General features: G+C 37.4%; 1 protein-coding gene across 7 annotated transcripts in view; it reads right to left on the bottom strand.

The window, feature by feature from the left end:
* The window catches only part of CHRM3 (cholinergic receptor muscarinic 3), a 278,689-nt gene that overhangs the window by 129,878 nt on the left and 126,378 nt on the right, over nucleotides 1-22,433 (bottom strand). For 4 of the 7 annotated variants that reach the window (XM_084515896.1, XM_084515895.1, XM_084515898.1 and 1 more), the window contains one exon: nucleotides 319-421. In XM_084515896.1, coding sequence (XP_084372022.1) covers nucleotides 319-416 — 98 coding nt within the window. In that variant the 5' untranslated portion in view covers nucleotides 417-421. Of the gene's footprint in view, nucleotides 1-314; nucleotides 422-1,880; nucleotides 1,972-22,433 lie in introns of those variants that run through there. The other 3 variants (XM_084515902.1, XM_084515901.1, XM_084515899.1) reach the window with 2 other exon arrangements.

The raw sequence follows: 22,433 nt of genomic DNA, 5'->3' as shown, positions 1-22,433 counted from the left end.
CTATTCCTACTGTTAAGTTAGCTCAGGTATACCTACAGAATGACAGGCATCAAAGTGTTCCTAGCGTTCACAGCATCTGAAAGTAGATGTGGCAAGTAGCCTAAACACTTCCGTATGATGGTCTACAGCTGCATGTCTGTTCAGAATAAAACACATCACAAAGTTGGAGGGCCTTATTCAATGATTTTGTAGTCAATAAATTCCAAAAGAACCTGACTTACCAAAGTGAGCACTGTTACCAAAAATCAACTGTTTCCTGATATACTCAATACTTGGAAAGGCATACTGTGAATAAATATATTTTTGAATTTTACCTACATGGTCCAGTAAAGAACATCAACGCAGCTGCTTGGATCAGGCACTGTGTAGCTCTGTGAACTCCTCTTTTGGAAACAAAACTGGTAGTATGTCAGCATGTAGGCTGTGAACACAACAAAAGAGAGAGGAGAAACTATTAGAACAGATTGCAGAGACACAGACATGTAAGCCCAAAGTAACCTCTGGATCAAGAGAAAACAAGCCTTTTTTTTCTTAAAAAGGAACAACAACAACAACAACAAAACCCTAAGCTGAAAATTGTAAGAACAACTCAAGTCTCCATGTACTGCACAGATCTGGAACACTGGTAATACGATGGCACTGAGAAGCATTTGGGTTGCTCCCACCTACCCCCAGGGGCTACGTACAGTCTCAATGATTTCAAATGATTTTTCAAACCCAGTGACCAAATTGTGGAAAACCATTTGCTTAAGATAATACAAAGTCTGCAGCTGAGTCAGCAAGGGAGCCTATCTGGCTTGTTCTTGGAAGCTGGCACCTCTGGATGCACAGGGATAGGGACTGCTGAGCCCGCTCAGACCCTGGGAGCAGCTCAATGCAAGGGTAGAAATCAGAACTCAACTCTCCTTTTTCTTCCCCAAATGCTGTCTTTTGAACTAAGCAATTTAAAAAGCTGGTTTGGAATACTAATTTTCACTCCAAAAAAATAAAAATGGAAAAAAAAAAAAAAAAAAGAAAAAGGAAGAAAAAGAACCCCCTAATACATCCAATATATTATAGTTTCAGCTTCATTTAACATACTGCTGCTCTTAAAAGTTGACACATAGAGGAAGCAAGAACAACAATAATTAAAACCTATGCAACACATTTTCCTCTGCAAAGGTTGTAAATTCCTGGAGTCAGAAGTGTAGGAGGATTAGCCACTGACTACTATGTTCCATTTCATTAGTTCTAATTAATGCCAAGTGGAACCATGTGCCGTTATTATCCCATTTATTACATGCCATTGCAGCCTGAGGCTTCTAAGCCCCTTTGAATAACTTAAACACAGAAGAGTGATTCTGAATCAACAGATGCTCCATGTGCTCTCTCAGTGTTTCAGCCTTTATCAGCGTGCCAAGAGGTTTCACTCCCAGGTGTTACAAAAAGGAGGCAGCAGACCAGAGAGAGTGCACTGGCTCTACTGGATGCTTAGTTTTTCGGTAAATAACAACAACAGAACCAAAAAGAGCAAGAACGAGACAGGCTATGAGCAAACAAGGCTGGGATGACACTCCAATTCATCTTCAGAAGGGAAGGAGACAGCAACTGGCTACCCACGTACACTGTTGCACACCAAAACAGCCCTTTACCACAGCTCTGATATACCACTAGTTACAAAGGTATCTCCCTCCTCTAGTACAACACTCTCTGGAGGAGAGCCGTTCCCTCTGCTAACTCCACACAGGCCAGCAGTGAAATGCATCAGGAGGGAATCGAATCTGCACACGCCCTTATGCCACATGAAAACAACAGATGCTGTATTTGCAGCAACGAATGGAAAAGAAGCAGACCCGATGAAATGCAGCCAGGAAAGAAGGAATATGCATTAACTGTCTTACAAACGGTGCCATGGAATCCTTAACTGGAAGGAGCCTGGACACATCAGCATGGCAAACCCCTCTGCAAGAGCATGCTTTGATACCCTCTTCGTCCAGGTCAACATTTGGCTGATGGAAGGTAATTCCAGATCCGCCTCCTGAAACAACCAGGAGTTTATCTTCAAGCGGCTACTCAAATGCTCTGTTCGTGCCACTACTCCCAGCAGACCAGGCAAAGGAAGTGCAGCACAAGGAAACACGTCTGTACCTAAGGTCACTGAGCAAAGAAAGCAAAACACTCAGACACAGGCAAGGAGAAGCCGGGGAGCTCACACTCTTCCTTTGACTACCTCCTTCCTGGAAAGGGCTTTGCCTCTGCAAAGTTATGGATAAGCATCATAATGATTTTGCCAGGGGTTTGGTAGAAGGACTTGACATTTTAGCCCAGGAAGGGTAATTCCACGCCTTTAAGAACACAAGTTCTGGTTTCAGTCCACTCCAGTGATCCAGCAGTGTCTCCATGTCACAGCAAGCTTCTCATCAGTTAAAACTACAGCTTCCATAGCATTTGCTTGTTACCAAGGTCTGAAGGTCCCCAGTGAAACTCTTACATGCCCTTACCCAAGAATCAACAATAAAAATTCAACACTTAAAGAAAAAAAAAAAAATCAACCAATTTATATAGATGAAATATAAAGGATGAGAAATATTTTTTATTCACACTATGACTGCAAAACCAAAACAAAATAAAACAACCTGCTTTATGACCAAAGCCAGTTTTAAGTCACTTTTAGATCACTTTTAAGACTGAAAAACAATTTAAAATGGAAGCCTCCTAGGTTAGCTGAGGAATGATGGTTTCTAACAATTATAACTCAAATTTTAATAATGCTTAATACTTTCCTTCTCATTAAATTATTATGTTTTTAATTAGCAATAAACTATTTCATTATTAAATTAACTTCTGAAGTTATTCTGAATAAAGAAATTTCTTCCCAGTCATTTTTGACTACATTTTAATTTTTTGCTATTGCTACCCAGAATCCAGTTTTACTCCTCTAACCATGCAGATAGCGAAAAAGGGCTTTGGAGTTCACTGCCCCAATTTACAGTAGACTAAGATTCCTCAAAAAAGCTTGTACTGTTTGCAAATCCAGCAATATAAGTAACAACTCTACTCACTATGAAAAACGATCAAGACTAGTTGACCATTCAGCTTTTGAAGAACATCAAAGTTCATTTGAAGCAACCATGTAAAAGATTTATTCCCACACATCTTTCTACCTTGGTTCAAAACACTCAAGATAAAATCAGGGAAGATGGCTGATCTGTATTTTACATCTGGAAGTGAGTGATGCCACTTTTTGTTTGAACCATTCTTCTATGCTGGTACAGTTCATTGGTCCTCTGTTAACCTTTCTGGAAGACTTGTCCAAAAGAAAATAAAAACAACCCCCCATAAATCCAAACCCAGTTTTCAGCATGAATCCTGGACCTATCAAAGCCAACAGTAGCCACTCTGACAACAATGTGCTAGAAAATTCAATTTGAGGGATGCTTCTAGGCTTTGGTCCTTGATTTCTGCCATAAACTGCCAGACCAGTCCTTAGACATGATTTGAGAGGCAGCATGGCTGATGAACCTGAGTTAGGGTGCAAGCATGGGTGCACATTATGGAGAAGCATTTGAGCTTTCTGCTATTAGTAATACATCTGTGATTATAATGCCTTAAAAGATGTTGCTATCTGGACAGGCAGCCTTCTGTATTCCAGCTCCAGAACTGAAGATTGCATTTTATGACTTTTAGGATTCATTTCCCATATTCATGAGAAACCTGATCTAAAACACAAAGCGCACCTGTGTGAGGTCTTTTGTTTTTAATTTAATTTTGATCAAATCTCACTAGAGACAAGTGTCAGTAAGACTTTTAAGTAAAGAACTACTGTGGGAAGTAGAACTATGGATACAGTAATTTCTGCTTTGTTTACTTGATAAAATGAGTTGACATACATTGACTCTGCAGTGTGAAATTGAATTCCTATGTTTATATAGAAGAGTATCACGAAGCAGGTTTCTCACTGCCAGAAACAAATTTCACAGACTGGTAAAACCTGTACATAATAAGGTATGAATTTCACATGAGTTTATCAACAAATAAAGGAGATCTCCTGGGTCTTTATTTATTTATTTATTATTTTATTTACTGAACTTTGGGCAATTTTAGTCTTGCTGTGAGGAAAAGAAATGAAGGTCTCAAAACTCTGAGAGATTTAGTTACATATTTGCATTTTATTGCCTAAATAATCTATTAAGAAAAAAACACTGCTACACATCACATTTATCATACTCAAAAATGCCTACAGCTGTCTATGGGTATATCTAAACAGGTACAAGGCACTTCAGTAGTTTTATGGATATAATACTGATGACTTTACAAAATCAGCAAAAGGCATAATACAACAGCTACCCTGCAGCTTTTGTTTTCAGTGGACTTTAAAAGGCAGAAAATCTTCTAGAGTCTTGAGCTGAAGGTATAGAAAAGTCTTCAAACTGAAAGAGGTATCTCTGCCTGGCACTTCTTCCACTGGATCTAATTAGAAATAGGTTAGAATCAGTCTGGACAAGATTAAAGCTGTATGGTGAGAGATTGCAACTGCAATGTTTATAAGCTTGAAAAATACCTCTGTACTGATATGGGAGAAAAAGATGCTACACCTAGTTCAGGACAGAATTTCCTGTTGGGAACATATAAATTTTTTTTTTTTCCACATTTTTAGAATTTCTCTTTTACCTCCAGGAAAAAAAAATCCATTTACAAAAAGATAATTTTCTTGCACTGTCTACTTAACAAATAAAACCTGTTTTCAAGTGCAAGCTACCTACTTGACTCCCAGACAGTACATGCCTGAAATCTGTAAGGATTTGTGAAACTTGAGGTACTACAGAAACACACAGCTTTCTAATTAGATAACACAATAATGACCCCCACTCTCAATATAGTAAACATGGGTCATAAATTCAGAAGATAATATGGGAAAGTCATTAAACTGCATTAAAAAAAAAGAAAACATAACTTCAGAGATCAAAAGTGAAATAAAACTGTTTACATATATCTGACAATATGCTAGAGAGAAATTTTCAGAAATGTTCATAATTTGTTCAAAAATTTTGACAATGTCTTTGATCTGAACTCATTGCTTGAATTTTGGAGACTAGACCTGCCAAAATGGACTTTAAAAGATGTACAAGATTATTAATTTTGTCTCCATGTTTGCAATTGATCTATAAAATGATGAATCACTTGATATGTTCAGGGATCTCAGTGACTACCAATGGTCTTCTTGTTTGAATTTCAAAATAAAAGGACCATCTCTGTCTAGCCCTAGCCCAATAAATGTTAATACTATATGTCATGTTGAATTGCTTTGAAAGGTTACATGAAGGAAGTGCAGCTCTACAATATCTGATAAATTGGTGGGAAGAAGGTGTCATGGACTCTTTCTACCAACTTTGACTTGAAAGACAAATTAACGTCTTGTATCTGTTCTAAACACTAATTATGAAGATAAGCTCTTCCTATATTGTACACATTTCATCTAAGTCAGCCCACTTAACCAAACCAACTTCTGTATTTCTGAGGTTGTGGCAAAAATCCCATAAGGTCAAAATAAGAGGAGAATTTAATGTCACACAACAGTCCATTCAACTTGCTCAACTTTTTATTTTTTGAGGATGACTGAAAACAATAATTTTATGCTCCTTTAATCTAGTTTAACTGAGAGAAAAAACTGATGATTAGTGTACCAAATTTAGACCACTTTCCCAAATGTAGACAACTTTCTCACTGAAAAGATGTTAATTCATAGCACTGACTCAGTCAAATGTGTTTCTGTTGCTGAATAATTACGTCAAAAAGTTTTGTTTCATTTCGAGGTTTTTAGAAGTTAAACAAAATCCAGACATTTCAGGTATAATTTTAATTTGGTAGCCTCATAGCTCAAAAAGGATTGTCTAGAGATATCACATTCATTTTACTGCAGAATAGTGAGTTCAGCATTTTATTGGCAAATTTGAATAGCTATTTTGCAGTTATTGTTAGATCTGCTCAGCCTGAAAGCGTTCAATCCATTTTACTTCACATACAAACATCTAGCAAGTGCACTACAGTGTCTGAAAATAAATAGCTGAACAAGCAGTTAGGGAAAAACAAAAAAAAAAAAAAAAAAAATACACACACACAAAAAAAAAACAGCAGGAAACAATACTACTAAGGAAAGTACTTCAGTTTAACTGTTCTTTGTTACTTGAATTTTCTATGTAGCTGACATAATTGTGAAAGCTTTTTAAAATCTGAGAAGTGTTTAGAAACTCTTAGACTTTGATTCCTTTGGGTGCTTACTGATGACTGACTTCTAGCACCTTTGTTTTTGTTTTTTTTTTTAAGAAAACAAAGATTTTTAAAAAAAAACAAACTTTTCTTAAATTTAATGAATAATTTCATATGCACTACCAGATAATCACAGCTAAACAGGTCAAACCAGGAAACAGCAGTTTGTACACAGGAGCATTAATACTTTAGGATGTGGTTCCACTTACCTTTACAGTTACAGGCATCCACCTCTGAGCTGAACAACCTCTGTGCAGTTAATGCAAGAAAACTGGCCCATCAAAGGACCCTTCAACAGAGCTTCTGTATTTTAGTTGTTGGCCTTAGAATGAGATGAAGTAAGCTCTGGGAGTACCTAACATCCTCCACCCATTACACAGCACATCTAAATCTGGTTTGGTGAGTCCCAACCTCAGCGCTCACTTTATGCAATCATAAATTGATGCCCATGAGAACTATTTTATAAGTCCCTTTCATCCACGCATTAGTCTATAAATATTCTCATCTATCCTGCTATTTTGATTCAGATTAGGCCCCACTACATGTATACATGTATATATATAATGTATACATATATATAATGAAACTTCTGATGAGAAGTGATTGGGTTAAAGAAACTGTTTATAAGCACAGAAAAGAGATTAGCTGTTGGCAAGAGGTGTAATCACTTCCCATGCTTACCTATCAAAATTCACTCTTAAACATCAAAAGACAGTTAATGGTATGTGTATGTAAACCTTAAATAATCCTCTAAGTGAACCCAGACGCTGGCTGCAATGCAGCCTTTATATTCAAACACATAAAACAAACAAAAAAATAGATTGTGAAACATTAAATGTCCAACTCCTTCCACACTGAAGAGCCATAGACACACCAGCTGTAAGTGCATCTGCTCGAATTAAACCTCTTTCAGATTCACTAAATCCATCTGGGGGGCTAAAAAAGCAGCTAATGTATCTTGAATTTACTTCTGCACCTGATGTCGGTGTCAGGGTGCTGGCAGGGGGCTGCAGGACCTCTGTGAGACAAGATGGCGGTGCCCCTGAGGAAATGTAATTAAGAAAGGGCAAAACCCTGGACGGCAGTACTGTCCAGAGCAGGTGGACATTTCTTGATGAACCATGTCCTATGGAGAGCCCGTGCTGGAGTATGAGGAGGACAGGTTGGCAGTGAGGAGCTGCTGTGGACTGGACAGAGCCCCCACTAGCTGCAGCCCAGGATGGTTGCTCTTTGGGTGGCTGAGGCTCAAAATTTGCTCCCACGTGCTATGGCTCCATTTGGTATAAAACACACAATTAATTGGTGTTTAACACAAACAAGGTTTATCGTTATGCTCCTGATATCCAAGAAAAGCTCTTTGTTTGATTTGACAGCTGCAGCTCTTTGATGCCAGCATCTAAAGGTACAGGTTGCTGGTTTAGGGTCTTGGCGCGCTACATGGAGACCGACAGCTCTCTGTGTAATGCCTACCTGTACATAAGCACTAGGACAGAACACAGACAGCTACATACCTGCTACAGATTACAGCAACATCTAACATAATGAACAACAGCATAGATGAAGCTGCTGATTTTGACTTTTAACTGAAATTTCTCATGGCTAAAAATGCAGCTTACTGCTACTACTGATCTTTCTGTGTTACTGTGAAAAACTACGCAGACAGCTGGGCTGATGAGCACAAACAGAGAGAAGCACTCATTGCAAGGATACGCTCCTGGCCCTGGCTGGGGCAGATCATCAGTGTGCCTTAGTACTATAACACACCTTTACAGCTGTCTGAAAACCTGCCAGCCTCTCTGTTGCAAATCACTTGTAGCGTGGCTTTCTGTGCAACTGAAGCTAAAGTTCTATGTTTAATTTGGGATTCAATTAGCATCCAGAAAATCATTTTTGGAAAAAACAGCTCAGCAATTTATTTCCCCTATTAACATCTTGAAATATGTTTGAATGTATACATAAATGAAGGAAGAAGAGGGGAGGAGGAAGACAAAAAGAAAGAAATGGTATGTAGGAAGAAAAATGTAAAGAGTTATTGATTACCAAAACTTCCTAAAAATAAATACTGTCCCCCCAGAGTTAAATTAAGAACTGCCATTTAAAATAACCAGTCATCTTACAAAATTAACAATAATAATAATAATAATACCTACCTATCTCCACTATATTTTACAAAGTGCCTTTCAGAAAATGACAGCTGCAAAATCACTAGTGGATAATGCAGCCAACATAAGTAACAATTAGAGTTAATGCAGGTGTGTAAATTAAGTAAGTTAACAGCTTGCTCTGCTTCTGAAATGCACAGGCAAATGAATGAGACACGCTTGAAAAAAAAAAAACTGTAGCAGAATACGGACATGACGTGGCTGTCAGGCTCAAGGACAGCATACTGTGTGGTAGATACAGAAACAAAAATATGAACTCTCTGCTGACAATATCCTTTTGCACTAGAGATGTCTAGGCTTCACCATGTATGCAAGTGTGATGGTGGAGGTAAAACAAGGAATGTTTTGATATCTGTGGACCTCTAGGGGGCACGTATCATCTACTCATAGTTTGCTCTCCAGGAAGAACACTGCCTTGCTTTGCTTTTAGTTGTAAAGAAGTAGCAGCGTTCATCTCTGACAATCTGAAAATAGTATTGTCAGTAAGAATTATATTTATTTAAACTGATAAGTTAGGATTCTTTCTTCATTTTTGGAAAACCAAGAGTAAAAAAAAAAATAAATCAAAATTTAAATTAAGCCAGTCAGAAAGAAAACATAGCTGTACACACATACCAGCCCTGTATAATGTACCAGCTGAATGGGGTTCTATATATTGAATACACTGACTTAAGATATACTGACATTTTATAACATATAAAATGATATACTGACATTTTATAAGATATACTGACATTTTACAATGACAACAACACTAATTTCAAACCCTTGTGTGGTGCTATGTTTCATCATCAAACTCACAATTTAATCAACAAACCACATTCGCAAAATTACGAAGTATACTATGTCATCCCAATGCCAATACTATGCTAAGACTAGACAGACAGACTAAGGGAAATAAGCCAATGGTCTTCCTATCGTGTTTTAATTCTTTTGCTCAGGTAATACAGGTTTGGTTTTGCATGGGATTTTTTTGTTAGTTCTGAATGATGCAAAAACTATAGACCTATAGTGGGGAAACTATAGGCCTGTCAGTTTGACCTCCGTGCCAGGGAAACTCATGGAGTAGATTATCCTGAGTGTCATGAAGCGGCACTTACAGGGCAAGCAGGTGATCAGGCCCAGTCAGCATGGGTTTATGAAAGGAAGGTCCTGCTTGATGAACCTGACCTCCTTCTATGACAAAGTGATGCGCTTGGTGGATGAGGGAAAGGCTGTGGATGTGGTCTACCTTGACTTCAACAAGGCTTTTGACACCGTTTCCCACAGCATTCTCCTCAAGAAACTGGCTGCTCTTGGCTTGGACTGGCGTATGCTTCGTTGGGTTAGAAACTAGCTGGATAGCTGGGCCCAAAGAGTTGTGATGAATGGAGTCAAATACAGTTGGAGGCCGGTCACTAGTGGTGTTCCTCAGGGTTTGATACTGGGGCCGGTCCTCTTTAATATCTTTATCAATGATCTGGATGAGGGGATCGAGTGCACCCTCAGTAAGTTTGCAGATGACACCAAGTTAGGTGTGTGTGTCGATCTGCTCAAGGGTAGGAAGGCTCTGCAGGAGGATCTGGATAGGCTGCACCAATGGGCTGAGGTCAACTGCATGAAGTTCAACAAGGCCAAGTGCCGGGTCCTGCACCTGGGGCGCAATAACCCCAAGCAGAGCTACAGACTGGGAGATGAGTGGTTGGAAAGCTGCCTGGCGGAGAAGGACCTGGGAGTATTGGTGGATAGTTGGCTGAATATGAGCCAGCAGTGTACTCAGGCGGCCAAGAAGGCCAACGGCATCCTGGCTTGTATAAGAAGCACTGTGGCCAGCAGTGCTAGGGAAGTGATTGTCCCCCTGTACTCGGCTCTGGTGAGGAAGCACCTCGAGTACTGTGTTCAGTTTTGGGCCCCTCACTACGAGAAGGACATTGAGGTGCTCAAAAGAGTTCAGAGAAGGGCAACAAAGCTGGTGAGGGGTCTAGAGAATAAGTCTTATGAGGAGCGGCTGGGTTTGTTCAGCCTGGAGAAGAAGAGGCTCAGGGGCGACCTTATTGCTCTTTATAAGTACATTAATGGAGGCTGTAGAGAGGTGGGGGTTGGTATATTCTCCCATGTGCCTGGTGACAGGACAAGGGGGAATGGGCTTAAGTTGCGCCAGGGGAGTTTTAGGTTGGATATTAGGAAGAACTTCTTTACCGAAAGGGTTGTTAGACATTGGAACAGGCTGCCCAGGGAAGTGGTGGAGTCACCATCCCTGGAGGTCTTTAAAAGACGTTTAGATGTTACACTTAGCGATATGGTTTAGTGGAGGACTTCTTAGTGTTAGGTCAGAGGTTGGACTCGATGATCTTGAGGTCTCTTCCAACCTAGACAATTCTGTGATTCTGTGAAAAAGCGAGTAACTGATTACTGCTGAGGGAAGTAAAATTTGTTGTGATATACGTTTACTCAGTTGAAATAATACCGTAAAATACTGTAAGTAACTCCAGAAGTACACAAATTCAGTTGCTGATATATGAGATTAAGCTCCGATGAGATCTATACACACAATAACTATGGAAGAGAACCTAATAGGGTAGGACCAGAAGCCACGTGCACTGGATGTAGGCTTTGACCTCTACCAGCAATATCATAAGAACAGGCACTTCTGGTTGATTTGCTACAATCAGTCCTGTGTTGCAGTACTGCTTCACTATTCCATGATTTTACATGTCATTATAGTAATGGAAGTGCTGTCATCCAGACAAAATGTAAAAGTACACATTTCCTTTGAGAACTGATAGTAACCCCATCAGCATTTTCTAGCTTGGATAATGATACTTTTTGGGTATATGCATTTCTTTCTTGATTTCAATTCAAATCAAAGATTGGTAATATTTTTTCTATACATTCATATGCAACACTCACAGTAAAAGTGATGTGCCTTAAAGCATAATGATTCTGTTTCTCCTGTGCGTGCACTTTTCACAGTGATGCTTTGGGAAGCAAAGGAAATGATTTGTTTGTTTTTGATTGTTTGTTTTGTTTGGTAGATGGTGTAAGTGGAGGTGATTTAGATTTTTAAGTATTCAAGAAAAATAGGATTCCTCAGAAAGTGGGAGAGGATTCACAACTGCTCTCTTTCCCTTTATAGGCAGAGGTGAAAGTATCCTGAGAGCCCATCTTCCTCTTTGATGAAAGCTTAGCCATATTAGGCCAATCTCAAAGTGATGTGAACAATGCTGGCAGCAATACTATAATTTTCAAGTACCTAGCTTTTAAGCTTTGTACAAAAAGAATAAAAAATGTCTTTAAGCCGATAGCCAAATTTAAAGTTAAGAAGCAAAATCTCCAGGACAGATTGGCAAGGATTATTGGTTTTAATTTTGTTTATTAATGCCTTTCCCTGGAATGTGGGATATAATACATTACCTACAACTATGATTTATTAACATATTTTTTGCTTCTATAGGTGCTCAACCTATTGGCAATGGCTTTCGTTTCTTATATTCTCTTCCGAAGACATCTTGTAATTGTGCCTTTCGACCTTTCACTGTAAGTTACATGTAACATCTTCAGTGGCCCCCAGAAGCACATGAGCAAAATGTTTTGTCAACCTTCTGAACTAGACATTTACTAAAAAATTGCAGTATTGGAGAACAAGCCTTTAAAAACACAGGTGCTTCCATCCCTATGGCACACAATCACATTAGCTTTATGTTTCTGCTGAAGCAATGCAATTCCAGACTTAATAACAGTATTAAATTGCATAATTAATTTAGCAGCCTTAAAGCACACCAAGATGTATTGAGACAATTAAGATCTTTAGCAGCACTGCCTTGTGATGGTTGCTGCCTGTGGAAGGCAACACAATATTAGCATACAAGCAGCCCAACCAAGGGTTGTCACTGGGATAAGATTTAAATTACTTAATAAAGACTTAACATAGAAAAATTCTGTGATCATCTTCACAAGTTCACAAGATGAGCGAGTCCTGATTTATTACAAGTGATATTACAGAAATTATGTATCTTGCTGACATTACAGAAAATGAGACATGAAGTGCAGCTATTTTCTAAATGCAATACAAAACATAATGTCAAAGCTGGAGTTAAAACCCCAAAAGCTGAGCCCAAATAAGTCTTGCATTAGTATAATGAAATGTCAGTGCAGAATACCCAACAGAACTTCTCGTGTTTTTCTTTTTATTTTATTATTATTATTTTGTTTATTTTGTTTTGTTTTCTCTTCTGGCAGAAAATGGGCCAATAAGGGTAACTTATGAGTGAACTCACTTCAGGAAGAATGACACCCCTCCAGTGCTACACAAAGGATAACTACATCAGTTCTTAAAAACAAGTACATCTTTTCCTTCAGCATTTTCCCTATGGCTCAATTTCCCTGAGACCTCAGAAATGCCCTTTACAAAGTTACTGCTACTACATAACAACTATTTATTTTAGTCTTAGGTGAATCAGCCCTTGCAGCAGCCTCCATAACCACAGGAAAAAGCCCAACAGCTAACTTAGATTAAACATTCAACATCTTGACAGATAAACTTTAGGCAAGCTGGATTGCACCCAAAACTATGTCAAGAGACAGAATAAAATCCTGCCTTTTCCTTCCATTGAGCAGTGTTATGGTCAAGATCTGAAGAATTTCCAAGCCAGAAAATGCCACCCTCTTCACAGTCATCTGAAAATGGTCTGAAACCTGTTGACTGCTAAACTCAACTTCTAATGCTTACATAAAGCCTGCCAGAGCAGCACAGCTAACTCCATAATTTCTGTATTTCTACCTGATGTGTCTCACTATTTTTAGCTTGATATTTCTGAAAGAAAATCTAAGCATTACGGATGTGCAATGGCAAAACAATTTTGATGTCACATATAGGAATTTTATGGTTTTCTATAATACCCCTCCCAATCTTTATAAACATATGCTAATTGGGGAAATAGTTTCATGATTCATAAGTAAACTTTGGCTTTGCCAGCAAAACTACTAAGGACAGTATGCTGTCAAACTGAACCCTGAAGCAGTGTGGTTAGGAAAGTGTAGCTCTGCACATCTGCTCCAAATTCCTTCCTTGTTCCAAAAGTAATCATCCCTTGATCTCATCCATAGGAAAGTGTCTGTCCTTGCATTGCTTGCATTGACCATCCTATTGTAAGAACACAAAGCTATAATACCACCCATTCAGCACCATCCATGCCACCTGTCCATAAGCACAGGGGTCTTAGAGGCCCTGCAGACATCTTTTCCTCCTCTGTAAATCTTGGTACAGCACAGTTCAGCTCCCACAGGCACTAAGGCAATAATTCTTGCCTTTCTGTTTTTTAAAGAGTGCTGCCAGCCAAGTAAAAATGCTGCTTACAGACAAAAGACAAGCTGCTTCAACTCGGATTGTTATCTTTTTCATATAGTTATTCATCTATTAAAAAAAAAATAAATTGTATGTGCTTTTTTATGGTTTAATAATCAAGTCATAATCTTGATATATATTAAGTCAATGAAAAAAAATTCAAATTCAACCCCCATGAAGTGAAAAAAAAAAGATAAAGAAGCAAGTATTCCTAATTGCCCAATATTGGTCCTATTCTGGAAGACAGCTGGCAAAGCACTAATAAAGCTGTTTCTGATTTCTTATATTCCGTTTAGTATATTTATAATGAAGCTGATTTAATGGGAATATCATTTCAAACAAGAGGCTCGTTATATTTTAATAGATAGTGATTCTGAAAGCTTTCAGTCTTCCTAACCTTTCAGCAGTTAAATTCGATCAGCAAACTTTCTTCCCTACTATGTATCTTCCAGCAAGTGAAATTTCCAAGCCCATACATGTATGGTTACAGAATATAAAAACAGCTTTCTCAGCCCAATGAACAAAAGGAACAACTGGGAACATTTTAATAAGTCTGTAAATCCAAAAAGTGGTGTGAAATTACAAAAATTCAGTGTTGATGCCTCAAAAAATATTATAGATGCATTAGATGAGATAATGTCATCTATTTAAAAGAATCCCACTGTGTTTTTAAAAGAAAAGAAAGTAGAGTAAGGGGATACACAATGGGTGTAGTACACTATGGGCAGAATAAGGGTCTAGGGATGCAAACTCCCAGGAGGATAAGCCTTCGTCCAGGTGGAATCATGTTATTTCAGGTAGAGAGAGTGGCTCTTGCAAATTTAATTGAGATGCATTTCAAAGTGGTGTTAACAAAGAGATTTGCTCTGCTACAGAGAACAGAATTTTATACCAATGTGTCTTTCAAAATTGCTTTTAATTAAAATAAGCCTACCTTTTCACAATTGTATATTGTCAAATGACTCGGTAAACTCACAGTGCTCTCTCCAATAAATCAATCTGCAATGAATCTGTGGTGGTTTATTTTAGACAAGACCTTTTCTTTTAGATTTTATACCTGAGGATTCTATACTCTAATGAAGAAGCAAGTACCAAGGTACACTCTGGCAGGTGAATGGAAGCTCCCATTCTGAATAAATCTTTCACAGTTTGTTCCTAGTCCTTGTAAAGGTGCAACTGTATCTACTTACTAAATGATAGGTCAGATTTGGTAAATTCTACACTGAGATCATTAATCACAGAATCACAGAATTTCTAGGTTGAAAGAAATCTCAAGATCATCGAGTCCAACCTCTGACCTAACACTAACAGTCCCCACTAAACCATATCCCTAAGCTCTACATCTAAACGTCTTTTAAAGACTTCCAGGGATGGTGACTCCACCACTTCCCTGGGCAGCCTGTTCCAATGTCTAACAACCCTTTCAGTAAAGAAGTTCTTCCTAATATCCAACCTAAAACTCCCCTGGCGCAACTCTAGCCCATTCCCCCTCGTCCTGTCACCAGGCACGTGGGAGAACAGACCAACCCCAAAAGCCTTTAACTTAAAAAGCCTTTAACTTTACTGTGAGGTTACCAGAAAAAACAGCTCTTCATCAACGTACTCTTTTGCTCTAGAGTGATAGGTTATTGCTTGTATCCTCACCTGCCAGAAATCCCAGTTATTAACTAAAGCTGCTCCAACTCAACTACTCAACCCAAAGCTCACCTCAGAGGGAAGAGGTACATGGAAAAAAGTTGCTTTCCTTCATTTTTGAATGTAGCTCACTCAAGACGAAGATTGAAGATTCTTGTTTCTTAAAATATGGTGTAATTTTGCAGTTAAGTTACGCGTAGCATCTAAGATGGAGTACAAATGCTAAAACTTTTAGGGGAAGCAAACAAACAAACAAAAAAATATTGCCAGCAGCAAAGAGTTTAGGGTGATCCTGAGTTTGAATTATACTATTGGAAGGAGTTTGGAGGCTTTATGGAAATACAGCTCCTTCACCAAGCACCCCACAAGCTGCAGTACAAGCCCATTAAGTACAGCACAGCTGTTCAGCTGTTCCCCTGGCCAGTGAGTCAGGATTAGTCCCAGGGTAACAGAGGAACCGCAGGTGTTCCACCCACTATAAAGCCTTAAAGCTAAATATCCAGTCACACACTTTTTTTTTTTTTTTTTTTTTTTTTTTCCCCAAAAATGAGAATTATACATTCTCCAACCTACTTGAAGAAAATCCTATAACATGGGAAGACTGCTAAATGCATGCCCTGGGGTGGCACATTCCAGAACACTGTGCTCCTAAGTCATATCAGAAGGATATGTTAGGCTGTAGCTCATTCACCAAAGGAAATTACATTTTTCTCCTGGCAAGGAACTGAGTCCAGATTAATTGTATCTACTAACTTTAATTTTCCTACCTCAGGATCAGAAGATCAGCTACTTTGGAACTCTGTATCTGTAAGAATTTAAGTCAAAAGATAAAAAGATCCAAAAAACCTTTTAGAAAATATATAATATTAAGAGTAAAATATAGATACTGATCAAGTAAAAAGAAAAAAAAAAAAAAGGAAATTTAAACTCTACAACATACTTATCAGTTATACGGCAAAAGAACTATAGAAAAAGATGGTGTTTAAAAAAAATACTCCTAAAGTACTCACTAAAGTAATATAATACAGATAGGAGCAAGACCCATAATATTATCTTTTTTGCAGACTGAAAACAGGCACAAAGAAGTAATACAATAATTTGTCCAAGTTTTCAAATGAAGTCAGAGGGGAATGCTAGGAATACTGATGTTTCTGAAATCATTTCATTGCTCAAACAAAAAAAAAAAAACAAATAAAAATGGTTTAAAAACTAAAATTAATCATGCCTGTTCCTGGGCAAAGGACAACAATTGTAAAGATCAGTTTCTTTAAGGTCCGCAAAAGAACAGAAATGTGCCACCTGCTCTCCATCCTAACCTTGGAAATTATGAAGAAAAAAGTAAAAAAGGACTCAGCCTTCTGGTCACTGTTAAGTAATTTCACAATTACTTGAGATTTTGTAATTCCACAATTACAAAAGAGCTGTGGTAATATAGCAAAATTACAGACCTGAGACTCTGATTACGAATTGCTTATACCTCAAATGATGCCGGAGAATTGTCTTTCCACCTGATGAGAAACAATTCTAACTGAAATCTTATAAGAATTTTTCTAATGAAAAACCTTATTTGCTACTATATGGAAGTCATTTTACTAGCACAGAAATGAGAAAACACCAAATTCTTACCTCAGGTTGGCGTATCTTCAAATACTAACATTTCAGCAGGGGGAAAGAAAAAGACAGAACACGATCTAGTTTCTCCTAATTCATTACTTGTAACTTCTCTATTTTGTCATTCTCACATCAATAAGAAACAACGGTTCCTCTTTACAAGAAGGCATTGTTTTTGTTTAAATCAACGTACTGTTAAATCTAACATTTTAAAGATTACTTGAAGTTTGTTTTATTGCTGAAGGAACTGATAAGAGTCTAGCCAGATGTAGTCTTATCATTCCAGGTTATTTCTTTATGTAGAACCCCATCAAAAATATTCCAGTTTTGCATGCTTATTCAAATTGATATATATATATATATATTTTTAAGAGTTTTAGCTATAATCAGGTATTGACATATGCAGAAAACTTGCGGGGGGGGAGGAAGTATGTTAAGAAGTACTTGTTCAAGTGGGATGTGTTTTTATGGTCATCCTCATATTTTTTTCAATGGATTTTAATGTGATACAAAAAATTCATCAAACTTTATCTTTTGATTGTTTGTTTTCCAGCAAATAGTTATCACAATAATCTTAACTAAGACAATCATTGACAAAAACCAGAAGTCAGGTATTTGGCAAAAAACAAAAAAAAATAAATCAAAAAATATATTTTTGAGTTTCCTGTTAGCATTGTTAACATCCTAGGCTGGTACACTTTTTGCAATCCTAAATATTAAGCATCACATTTACCTGAAGCTGAAACTCTGACAAAATAATGTGCTTTGCTTGTACGGATAGGAAAACATTCTCTTCAGGGTGCCTACAGCTTTGGACTCAGTAGCAAGATGCAATGTGCAAATCACACCCGAGGGACACTTGAACACTGCATTTAAGACAGCAGGAAGCCACCTCATTATGCGAGTAGCTCTAAAGTTCTCCCTGCATTTTAGCCCAACTGCTTGAGGAACTCGTAAAGAACCAGATGTTAGAAAATATCTTGCAGGAACTTGCCATTTTCGTCCTGTGATTGTCATCCAAGAAGCAAAAAGAGTGCAGGAGCTCTCTGATGTGACAGAATAGATGGCAGTCCCTGCAGAGCTGTATCCCGATCAAATGATTTACAAGACCATTTGAAGTAAGAAATAAATATTAACAGGTAACTAATGATGGACAGTAGTAATGCTTGCTAACAAAACCTAAACATTTTAGCAAGGAAAGCAGAGGTTTATTTATTTGTATTATTTAATCTTTCCCTTAATTAAATAGTTTTACAGTAACTTTAACGTAACTTGCTTGTTGCCACAAGATTTTTGTTTTCTTTCACTTGTGCCTGCAGATACACATATGGACTGTTCAGAAAATCTCCTACATGTTTTACAAGCAGGTAATAAACTTAAATGGATAGTCAAACTGACAGACCAACAAAATATTTTGAAAACTCAAGACGGTTTATTATTCAGCTATAAGAAATAATACCCATAAAGGTATGGATATTTTAAGAGACACCTCTTTAACTACACTGCCCCCAACTTTTTTTTTTTTCCTTGAACTTTCCTAAGATTTAATGAAACCTAATAAAAATATCTGTTTCTAGGGAGCTACTTCTCTACAGCTCATAGATCCGAAATGACCAGGTTAGCATAAAATTACTTTAAATTCATTAACTATACAAGAACTTCATTTGCTCATGTTCCTGAGAGGAGTATCTATTATAAAAACCAAAAGGTTAGAGTAAGAAAATAGCCCATAAAGTAATGAGCAAATCCTGTATGGAATTTTTTGTTTTGTGTTTTTCCTTTCCAAATTTCTAATCTGGACAAATTAAACCAAATTAAACATCGATAAGAGATTGTTCGGTAGTTTCTGTCACTGTTTCAACAGAAAGTGTGTATCTTAACACTGTTCTAGCTGTAATCTCCATAATGCTTTAATTGTTACTCTGTAATTGCTCTGAATACCATCAGGAAGGGAAGATAAGCTAAACACAGTGCATTTGCTACCCTAGGAGCATCACTAGAGAAGTATCCTCTTAGATACTTTTATCCCTCACCCAATGTGTATTAGCTCCAGTAGATACAGGCAGAAGGAGTGTTGTTACCTCAAAAACTTGAGGAGATGAATGGAGAAACTCCTTTCGGGCAGAAAGGAAAGCAGCCTGAGCACACCTTGCCTTTGGTAATTGGTCTCATTAGAGATATACCTGGACTCAAAAGAAGAGACAGTCATGCTCTGACCCATGCTCTGACCTTTGAACCAGCACTCCCATCAATATTGTACTCATCATTTCTATAACAGTCAGACAACTTTCCCTGTGAAAGTTTTGCCTTCAAACAATAAAGTTTTTGGATCCAAAGCAGTTTTACAACTTTACACTTAATCTAGTAAAAAGTAGCCTACGTGATTCTTTACAAAGCATTTTCCTACCAAGGGTGATGACTGCGTTGGAATCTTTCCTGATCCAAGCATCCCTGAGATAGTCATTAAACTCTTGCAGCTTAAAGACTGCCTCTATATATTTATCAAATCTTATTCCAGCTTTTGCAAGATAAACTGAAAGGATACTTTGACTAGTCAGGCTAATGAGTTATAGCAGTCTGAAACGTAGACCACTTTCCTTTATGACAGATTTTTAAATGCAATTTTGAGGGTTATTGTTTGTTTTTCTTTAGCAGGACAAGAAATCATAAAACAAGGGAAGGAAATGGAAAAAGGCAATGTTTTTTAATGAGGCAATTGAAGTGGTCCTGCAGCTAAAGAAATATTTTAAGAGGTATTGGAGGGAAAAATTGTTCTCTAATTGTTGTACAAGAGTCAACACAGCACGTGAGTCAGAATGAATGTGGAAGTCACAGATGACAAAACACGGCTGCTACTCTCAAAAGTACCCAGCACAAACAAAACCCCCCCACACACACCTTGTTCTATGAATTTGCTTAAGCCTTTGTTACAAAATCTGTTTTGATATCAGATCCAACATTTTCTCTCTGCAACTTTGTAAAGCTCTGTCTTCTTTCTGTTTTACAGCAAAACCTGAGCAAGTGAGTCTCAGCTGATTTCTGGATTTGTGATGTGGATCCTCATGGGGAGACCTATTTGCAACAATCCTCCCTTTCCCCTCCCATAATTGAGTAAGATATAATATTCAAAGAATGCTTCAAGAAGAAAGCAGTTTGAACCCCACTATATCAAATTTCATGCTATATTTGCAAAGGAAAGAAAGTAGCTTATAATATATAATATAAATGAAATTAGGAAGTCTGTTTTCTTTCATTCTTCTTTCCCCCTTTGCCTTACTTTCCATTCCATTTCTCTCACCACAATTCAATCTTTCAACTTGTTTTTTCTTGGGCTATTTTTTTCCTCTCTCATATTCCCCCTCTCATTCTCTTTGTATCTTCTGCCTTTTTCCTCCTCTAGCTTGCAGATTCTCCATCTATTTTTTTCTCTTTTATTCCTTCTTTCCTTCTCTCCTTTCTCTCCATCTTCCCTTCCCTTCCTTTCCTTTCCCTGGGTCCTTCTAGAGTCCTTCAGCCTCTAAAAAAAACCACCACCACCACCACACTATCTCCCTCTCCATTTTTATATCCTTCCCTACATACTACTTTGACATTCCCTGTTTCTTTTCTTTATTGCCACTGAAAAATATTTTATAACACTTCAATAGAAAGCTATATAAGCTATTAGCTTTCATATGCCTGTTGGGGAAAAAAAAAATAAAATGAAAGAAAACAAAGAAAATCCACAAGTTTAAGTTCTTGTTTTTTGTTTTTTGTTTTTTTTTTTTTTGTTGTTTGTTTGTTTTGTTTTTGTTTGTTTGTTTTTGTTTTTTTGTTTTGTTTTGTTTTGTTTTCCAGTCTTAATTGGAAAATTAATTATGAAGATAATAGGTTATAATCAGGGTTGAAGGGAATATCTCTGCTTCCTTGGATGATAAAATGATAAATGTTAACAAGATACTTCACTTTGTAAGTTTGTTTTGTTTTGTTTAATTCACAGAAAAATTGAATTACTAGGAATTAGTAAATCTTGGCAAGGAAAGGCTGTTCAGCAAGTGCAAAACACCCCAATGACCAGAAAGGATTATAAGGTATCATTAAAATGCCTGGGTAGATTTCTTTCCAAAGGAAATTATAAAAATCAGATGAGTCTGAAAAACTGTGTTGAAGAATCAGAAAACAGTAGAAAGCTCTGAACCAACCAACCATCTACCTGACAACATTTAAGAGTCTTCTGACATTTCTCCTCTTATTTTAGCTACAGATTTATGCAGTTATGCCCTTAAGAAAGTATTTCTTTTTGTATCCACAAACATTAAAGCAAAATAAATCTAAGCCTCACAGCTGTAGACAAACACCAATCCAACACACAAAAAGAAAACATGACAACCCACTTTCAGTTTTCTCATTTTCAAATCCAGTTTCATGATTTTGTGCAGCCTACTTCATTATTCTGAATTATTCTGAGTTGGGCAATTCTGGGAAATTTAAGCTAATGCAATTTAATGAGCTCACAAAAAGAACACATTCAGAGAAGGTAAGATAGAAGCCTGACACTACTAAAGAGGTAGGAGAATAGAAGATAAACAAAGGGAAGTGTATTTTTTTTTCTTGCATTCCTTCCTGAAGAGCATGCCTTCTGACAGGAACAGCTCTTACAGAGAAGGCAAAACCTTTAGTAACTGCTAACAGCCACAGGCTAGTTAAGGCACCAGGCCATACACAAAACTGCAATAATACATTAAAGCTGCTCAGTTTTCTACCTATTACTTTTTTTTTTTTTTTTGGGGGGGTGGGGAGGAACATGGCAACACTATTAACAGTCAAGATACAGATTTTTTTCCCTGTAAACAGAAGATTAAAACCATAATTGTTTGTGGTTTGTGCAACTTTAGCACTACTTCCACAGAGATATGCAAATTACAGTGAGGAGCTTTACACCATTAATCAAATGGCTGGGTTTTGGCAACTATCAAGCAGACGAAAGGCTAGAGAGTAACTGACAACCTACATCCATTTTTTACCATATTTTACTTAAGATATACGTGCTCTGATCAGCATAAAGAGGTCTTGTTAGACGATGATTACTTCAGGTAGCTTAAATGCAATCTGTTCTGCGTTTTAATTACTGTAAAATAAAACTCATCAACAGAGTTAAGCCAGGATAAATTTTCCAACAGTGTCCCTAAACACCTCTCAGCATCTGATCGAGATTAGTGTCAGTACTCTCATCAGCACTCTTGTGCATTTTTTCCTATTCCCTGCAAATAAATCTGCAGAAAAAAAAAAAAAAAAAAAAAGCGCAAAACGAACAAACCCAACTATATCTAGTGTAAACACAAAGGTCAAAACCTGTGCAAAAATCCACATTGTTCATATATATATCTGCCAATTATAGTTTTGGAAGAAAATGAAAACCCAAACTCTGAAATTTCAAAATGAATAAGATACTTAAAACTCCTATGAAGTATAAGTAA

This window comes from Aythya ferina (assembly GCF_964211825.1).
Source record: "Aythya ferina genome assembly, chromosome: 3".
Classification (NCBI taxonomy): Eukaryota; Metazoa; Chordata; class Aves; order Anseriformes; family Anatidae; genus Aythya; species Aythya ferina.
Note: the sequence above shows the minus strand (reverse complement) of the source record. Positions and strands in the feature narration are given on the sequence as shown.